We start from the raw sequence: 8,028 nt of genomic DNA, 5'->3' as shown, positions 1-8,028 counted from the left end.
AGGATCTTTAAAAGATTTTTTAATGGAGGACAGTTTTTTCTTTGGAATAGATCTGACTGACTGTCAACCATCAGCACAAGATGAGACAATACTTGAGTATTCCGGATACACAGATGTTAACAGGGTCTCCAGTCTCTATTTCAGCTTTAATTAAAAAAATATTCAGGTTTTATTTTTCATGTTGTGATTTTGTTTCTTTTCTGAATTGTAAAGCATAACATTTAAGAAAAAATATATAAATACATTTAAACAGACTGTGCAATTTTTTAAAAGAATTTTGTACTATGTACGCTTTGCTTGTTTTTTAATTTAAAGTTGTAGAATTCCCTCAGGTGGTTTTAGTGCATTTTGCACTTAAGTGAAAGAATCCCATTTCAAATAAAAATGTTTTAAAAAAAGAGTCTTCTGTAATCTTTGAACATTGTCGTCACTCCATCAGTTGAAACAAACCAATTTCTTTTTTTCTGAAAACATATTGTTCCAGACCTAAGGAGAAAGGTAAATGTCCCATTATATGAACTTCCCTGCCGCAGATGGTGCTGTAGTGTAGGAGTAAACGTTATTAAAGGCCCAGAACAGTTGGACTGTTGTTAAAACATTTATCATGGTGCATTCTGGGTAGTTCTGTGTGTGTGCTGTAAAATAGTCAAAGATTCTCCCATATTGCACTGCTTCTGGTTCCTAAATTTCTCAGAGAATTGTGCAAGACTATTGTTATTTTGTCTTGAATAATCTGGGAACTTTTGACAGCAAATGAAGCTTCTACTTAATATGTATACAGGTCAGAAAGCCAGTGTCCATATTGAATTCCTAATTTTCCTGTTGGAACATTTTTTGCTGTTTTAGAAATCCATCAAAAAGTGTATTCAACCAGATTTCACTTTTATGTTTGCAATTTTAAAAGTATAATTGCACAATCACTAATTGTAAGTACATATACAGAAATGCTCAGCACACTGGAAACAGTAGGATATCCTGAGGCCAGTTTCCTTGTTTTTCATGCTTGTAGATGAACCCTGCGTACACTACAGTAGCAGCACGTTTTTCACGTATCCTTCCATTCCATGTCCTGTCTCGACTTCGAAATAAAATGAATGAATATCAGCAAAAAACCTTAGGCAGGTTGCAGAAATGTTATTAAATTCTATCATTAAGATGGTAATTAAACCCAGAGACAACGTTAACATCTATTTCCTCCCAGATGTACGACTCCAGCTTTGTGCATGTTTTATAGTCGTGTATCAAGATAAAAAAAAGTCAAACTTTTATTAAACATCAACTAAAGGAGAAAAGGTATCATAAAAGACAAGTGAACAAAAATCATGAAACAATACGCTGCCAGGGAGAAATCGTGACACAAATTAAAATTTTACACATTTTTATTGGTGAATGTGTCTACCCAGTATTATAAACCGGTTTATCATAAGTATTATTTTTGCACACTACATGTTAAAAAGTATAACATAATATCAAACACCTTTCAATCTAACATGCACATTTTTATGCTAGACGATAAAGTTTTGCAAGCCTGTCCAAAACAAGTGGGAACTAACGAATGCTAGTGTTACTAGTGCAAACCCCAGCCGGATATAGTTTTCCGCAGCGCCAGCGGAAGTCGTCGAGAATCCCGCGATAATAAGCTGCACGAGAACGAGATCTGTCCTTTCCGGAGAGACTCTGACAAGATGGTGGGTGCTGTTTTGTTGTCTTGCTTTAATATATTGCTGTAATCCGGAGCCATCGTAATACAATACACACCACTACTACCTTTATCTATTGATAATAGAAGGGCTGTAGTGTCTGAGCGCTGCGTATCCAGTTATTTGCTTGGAGAACGCAAGAGTTTACGTTTTTGTGGACGCTTATGTGAGGCAACCCATGTAGTACTTACCCTGTTCAAAATTGCATGCCGCTGAGCGCACACCCATGAAATGCAGTCGTGAACCGTAGATATTGTACTTAATCGTTCTGGACTTGTTACATGTTAACGTTTTCGCATATAATAAAAGTCGCAGGACTAGCTCGATCGAAGTATCTCAATCGCTTCGCTCCTGTGTTTCATATTAACGGAACTTGCTGTGACTTCTGTCTGGGTTGACGTGTCCTTACTGTCGGAGTCTGTGTAAAAACAACGACGTTTAAAAGCCTGACACGCTATATCAATCGTTCCATCCGCCACTGAATGATTTTCCTCATTGTAGCGAGTTTCGCAGTACTGTGTGAGGATTTCGTGTCCCGCTTGAAAAGGGATTGGCCTGTAGCTGGTCTTCCTGTAGTGATACATGCGTGGTTAGGAATTTTCTTGTCTGTATTAACTTCGCCTGGCTTTAGATGAATGAACGGATCGCAGTGACGGATAATGGCAGTCAAGGCCCACAGCCTTTCCCTGTTAAGGTCTGGGTGATAATTCAGTATGTAGCATGAAAACCTTGTGGGTAGATGTTACCCGTCTTCTGAAGGCTATAAGCGTTTGCTTCATGCCGATGGAGGCTGGGTGAATGCTGGAGCCGTCTCTCTGCTGTGCTGCCTGGTTGGTGGTGGTTTTAACTGGCTTATTTTCTCCTTTTCTTCCAGGCGGACGTTGAGCAAAAGAAGAAGCGTACCTTCAGGAAGTTCACCTACCGAGGGGTGGACCTGGACCAGCTCCTCGACATGTCCTAGTAAGAGCCTCTCTTTCGCTGTAATCCTGCCAGCCCAGCTGCTAGACAGGCACACGCTCATCCAGATGTCTTCCAAAGCAGCACTGCGGTCTTTAAAACCAATCGTTTTCATTGAAGCGCTGACCTTCGGTAGCAAGAACAGTACAGTACTAAACGTATCTTTGCTGTGGTTCCAGTTTTTTTTTCATTAGGCCTAGAGCAGGTTGTGAGCAGTCCTGCTCTTGGATGACGGATGTGTCTGCAGGTTTTCCTTCCAGCTTGACTCTTAATTTTAATCGTCTTAGCGGGACCAGTTCAGCACTTCTTCCTCCCAGCTCCTCGGCTGCTGGTGCTTTCAAGAGCCCTAGAAAACCGGCAGACACATCGGCCCTATAGTACGAGCATGTCCTCGCTGTGGCCTAGCTGTTCCTTTTGTGTTGTATTTTGTGGAGGAGGTTTGCTTGCAATATCATGATTTTTCACTGAAGCTTGAATTTTCCTTCTTATTAAAGATGCAATTTTGAGGTATTCTGCCGAAACGCTCTTAAGCACTTCATGCAGCTCGTGGATATGTAAGAGATGTATGTGCCTCTTATCCTAGCATGGATTTAAACTGTGATAAGTGAAAAGCGTTGCTGGTATAATATCCATGCAGATAGTGTGCTTCCAGAGTGCACTGTCAAGTGACTTGAAGGTCCTTTCCTCGATCTTGTAAGTCTCATTCCAGTGCCACATTAACCCCAGCTAGCAGAAGGGCCAGGTCTGTGATCGTGGCTTTCCCCTTTCGAAGGCTGGGGACAGTTTTAAGTTTGTTGCGCTTAAGAGATGCTGTGTACTTCCGTGTTCCGCGTGGGTGACTACCTCCAGGTTCTTTCTTGGAGGAGATTTTCTCTAATGAACCGCAGAAAGTGATGAGTATTTACAGTGAAGTGAAAATCATTGAAGGTACCTGAGATCTCCTTGGGGGGAAAAACAAATGAGAAGGCCCAGTATTAAGGGTTTCCGAAACGTTTTTGGAGGAGGAAAGGCTTTGTCAAGTTTTCACCCTTTGTAATTCAAGATCACTGGTGTTTTCCGGGGTTGTGCCCTCCTGTGTCTTAAAGACCATGCACGCGTCTTTCTGTCCAGCGAGCAGCTGATGCAGCTGTACTGCGCCCGCCAGCGCCGGAGGCTGAACCGCGGGCTGCGCCGCAAGCAGCAGTCCCTCCTGAAGCGCCTGCGCAAGGCCAAGAAGGAGGCCCCCCCCATGGAGAAGCCCGAGGTGGTGAAGACCCACCTGAGAGACATGGTGATCCTGCCAGAGATGGTGGGCTCCATGGTGGGAGTGTACAACGGCAAGACCTTCAACCAGGTGGAAATCAAGGTGAGAGATGTGCTGTCGGCGAACTCCGGGAGGCAGGCTTGGCAGCCCCGGCGGAGGCTGTTCTTGAGAGTTACCTGCGAGCTTCCATAAGCTGGTCACTTTTCCGCTCAGCTAAAACCTTTGCGAGTGAAACGCAATGAGCACGTTTTAAGTGCAGTTAATTACCTGTATTGCAGCCTTCCTGACATAGTACTAGAGTTTAAAGGTGGAGCACAAGCAGAAAAAAGCAGTGTTTTTAAATGTAACCACATTAATACACTTGGTGCACAGAATGTTGTCATTCGTCAGTCTGTTATTGTACGTACTCTCCAGGGTTAACTACAACTTTGGAACTTACCTTATGGAAGTGTTACATACCATCCAGAACTGAAATGCAGGTTCAAGCCCATCGTGATGTGAGACACGCTCTGTTACAACCTCACTTCTACGTGGTTTCATAAGTGATTGCTCTCACAGATACTGGGTTTCACTGGACTGTAAAAATGGGTCTTGATATTTCTGGCTCCAGGGCTGCTCATTGATTATCTTTTCCCCCTTTATCTAAATAACTGCGTATAATGTACTATTCACTGTCAACGTGACTGAGTTGTCTCTGTCTAGATGACCCTTTTCAGCTTAATTAGCTATTCACAGTGAGCACTTGTAACCCGTTACCCTTTGTGAGATTTTTGTTTTTGTCGCTAGAGAAAACGCATCGCCTTTATCGCTTTTATATGCGCATGTATTTCAAAATGCTGAAGGGGTTCTTCTGTTCCCGTACAGCCCGAGATGATTGGCCACTACCTGGGCGAGTTCTCCATCACATACAAGCCTGTGAAACACGGGCGTCCCGGTATTGGAGCCACCCACTCCTCCCGTTTCATCCCCCTGAAGTAAAAACAGCAGTGTCTTGCCTGTAAATAAAAAAAAGTGACTTCCAACAATTTGCACAGCCTCTGTCTTTTCTGTGTAAAGCTGTCTGCGGAACAAACTTTGTGGTCTTGTTCAGGAAAGGTAATGTTCAGAACTTGAAGCAATGTGAGTGTTCTGCTTTTGACAGCGGATCTCTTAGATCCTATGAGAGGTAATGTGCCGGAGTTACATTCCCACTCTTTTTACAAACCATCCTGGGATTTTTAATGATCGGAGAGAGTCAGGACCTCAGTGTTATGTCTTATCTGAGGGACAGCACCTGTTTTACAGTGTAGTGTCTCCATCACTATACTGGAGTATTAGGACCCATGCAGACTACCGGTTGAGCACCCCCTATTGGCTCCACTTCCAGCAGCAGCTTGAGTTTTTCCCAGGAGGTCTTTCATCCAGGTACTGACCAGGCTCACACCTGCTGAGCTTCACTGGGGTGCCAGTTGTGAGCTGCAGGGTGCTATGGCTGCCACTTCAGGATAAGGGGGCCTGACACCACAGTGCATATTGAACCCTAGGTGTTGAAGCAAAAACGCATCTTTCTTGTGATTGTACAGCATACATTTTAAGGTATGATGGGTATTTTTTTATACCTTAAGAACTTGCAACCATTTGCATCCTTGGTGTTTTGAGTTTAATAGACTTGCAGGTATTATGGAAGACAATAGTGGAGTATATATAATTCCCCATCTATGAATTGGCTTCATTATTCTGTTCTCCTGCCCACGTGTGGTGAGCATACTGGTGCGCTTTGGTTATTAATGAGATATCACTTATGCGAAGGCATTCCAATATCCAGAGAAAATGGATCTACAATTTTGCTTGGAAAGGCTTATTTTATTTCAAACAATTAGCATGTTGCTTGTCTTTACAGCAGCAGCTGGTCATGTCATAAGCGTGACAAGTATAATTTCACGTGTAATTCTAGAGAATGTTCCTTTGGGAAACTTAAGTCAGTGGTAAAGTGGTTTTAATTTCATTAGGAATCCAGAGTGCTTTTGGTCGGTTGCTTACTGTTACGGCAATGACTGCATTTCTACACTAGAGTGCTCCCCTTCTCTTTAAAACGAGTTGTGCTGCCCATACAGTGCTGAAGAAAGTTCAAGCTTAGGGCATTATGAACGAGCGTTAATCCATATAAGTAAGACAAAACTCGGAACAACACGTACATCTGGAAATCTGCTTGTCCCTCGAACGGACGTCACACAGGTTGCTCCAACTATTTTGTTTCCTTTGCTTTGGGGGGGACTTACAAACATTTTGTCAATATTGTCCATATGTACTTAATGACCATGACCTCTCTTTTCTCTGTATGCAAGAGTGAAATCTCAGTTCTTGATGAAGAAGGTTGGTTTGTGGAGTTGGCAGAGCTGAACGAGCTATGTCTATATTAATGTAAACATCCACTGGGCATGTTTACTGTTCTCTAGATAGCAGCAACACTATTTGTAATGCTATAGCACAAAAGCAGAAGTGTCTTAGAAAATTAATAATAAATGAGTACATGGTGTGTGTTTACAAGAGCTATTTATAACAAAAAATAATTCCATTTAGTGATTTAGTTGATCTCTAATCCTTGATCATCACCTTTTCCTTTCTGCTCAGTATGATTTATTGAGGCAGACAGCATTGTCAAGGAGTTGCACCCCAACAAAGCATTGTTGTGATGTCTTATTGTGTAGGGCTATAGGACAGGAGAAATACAGCACCACGCACACCACCGAGGACAGAAAACTCAGCTGAGAATTCCTGATCACCTTGTTCAGCAAATAAGGGATTTTTTAATGATACTGTCATAAGTATAAAAGATATACAGGGAATATTCCTAGAAGCCCATTTTCAATGCCAATGGGCAATATTGCTGTCCGAAGCACATTTAAAGGTAGTTGTTAGTCACATCTTCTGTTATGCTTTATATGCTGAGCTCATGTGGGGACTAGGTCGCAGCTGTTGGTCCTGTCTGACTCTGCAGAGCTGCCCTGTGTTCCTGTACTGTTTGGGCCCTCTCCTGTCCCAGCTGGAAGACGGTGTGTACGAGTGTGGGACAGGGTGTGGGCGGCTGACTAAATGAGGAGCTATGCTCACAATGTTACCGTGTGACACTGCAGTCTTTTACGACCTCTCCCAGGACTTGGGGGGCTGTGGAGGGTGGCTACAAATAAACCTGCTATTGCTGGTGCCCTTACTAAAGAACCGCCGGGGTGCTAAAAAAAGCTCCAGGGAGGGGGGCGTTCTGCGGTGAAGTAGGGGTGTGCTGAGGACTTCGGCGTTGGCTTTCTCATGTTTTTCCACGGGTGCTTCGTAAGGCCCTGGGGGGGGGTATCTGTTGCTGTGAACGGAGGTGGGGACATGCGAAAGACTACACTACAGGCCGGGCGGGTTCTGCCACAGTGAGAACCGTGCCGAGAAGTAGATGTTTACTGCATGCGCTTGGTCACGCATTATCCTTAATCCTGTGGGCGCTCATCGTCTGCTGCCTCTTCCAAGTGGGCGCTCATCTCCCTGTAAGGTCACCTACCTGGGAGCTTGAGCCCCCACAGAGTCGGCGCCGATGGATTCACGAAGGGAGGAGTATTTGCATGTATTGTTCCTGCTTGATTTGGTACTCTTCACATGCCTGCTGTCTTCTTTCGGTTCGTGTAGAGCTGGGTTAGGGGGTGGGGAGCTGGGCTCTGTTTCTCTGGGTCACTGCTTTAGCCCATCCAGGTGGGAAACAGTGAAAACAGAGCACACCGGTCACGTAACAGCAGCAGGATGAGGGACAGAAACAGCCGTCCTGTTGAGGCATTCTGTTAGGGAGTGACTAACCTCCACATCCACCTGTGTGTCTGGAAAGATATCCGTCCATCCAACATGAATTTGGCAGTTTCTTTCAGCCTGTTTTTTTTGTGCCACATTTGCGCAAACGTGAAGTTGTGCACAAGAAGGGTTTCACAGGAGAGTGTGGAAAGCTTCCCCTTTTCACAATATCAGAACGGCTTTGCTGAGTGGAAATCCAGGAGCTATTTAAAACAAAACTGCTGGGCACCGTGCGATGAACAGAAACGAAGACCAGCCGCTTTTCTTCTGGGTGACTGAGCACCCAGGGGCGACGCCGAACCGCACCCATTCGGTGGTCCGCTA

At 44.0% G+C, this 8,028-nt stretch overlaps 1 protein-coding gene and 1 non-coding gene across 2 annotated transcripts; both read left to right on the top strand.

Annotated features, from left to right (window-relative positions):
* The first annotated feature begins 1,592 nt into the window (after positions 1-1,592).
* On the top strand, positions 1,593-4,925 carry rps15 (ribosomal protein S15). Its single transcript, XM_088622102.1, has 4 exons — positions 1,593-1,688; positions 2,575-2,660; positions 3,768-4,002; positions 4,765-4,925. The coding sequence occupies exons 1-4, from the start codon at positions 1,686-1,688 to the stop codon at positions 4,876-4,878; spliced, it is 438 nt and encodes a 145-aa protein (XP_088478228.1). The 5' UTR covers positions 1,593-1,685; the 3' UTR covers positions 4,879-4,925.
* Positions 3,311-3,442, top strand: LOC148639039 (small nucleolar RNA SNORA35). Its single transcript, XR_015930911.1, has one exon. It is a non-coding gene; the product is annotated as a small nucleolar RNA SNORA35 (small nucleolar RNA).
* Positions 4,926-8,028: the final 3,103 nt, after the last annotated feature.

The sequence above is a fragment of the Lepisosteus platostomus genome, chromosome 27, assembly GCF_059453375.1.
Source record: "Lepisosteus platostomus isolate fLepPlt1 chromosome 27, fLepPlt1.hap1, whole genome shotgun sequence".
In the NCBI taxonomy this organism is placed as follows: Eukaryota; Metazoa; Chordata; class Actinopteri; order Semionotiformes; family Lepisosteidae; genus Lepisosteus; species Lepisosteus platostomus.
Note: the sequence above shows the minus strand (reverse complement) of the source record. Positions and strands in the feature narration are given on the sequence as shown.

What these genes read in the sequence shown, in the direction of transcription:
- rps15 (XM_088622102.1), top strand. An exon ending in CAGCTCCTCGACATGTCCTA is followed by an intron (nt 2,661 to 3,767) that starts GTAAGAGCCTCT and finishes CTTTCTGTCCAG; the next exon opens with CGAGCAGCTGATGCAGCTGT. An exon ending in TCAACCAGGTGGAAATCAAG is followed by an intron (nt 4,003 to 4,764) that starts GTGAGAGATGTG and finishes GTTCCCGTACAG; the next exon opens with CCCGAGATGATTGGCCACTA.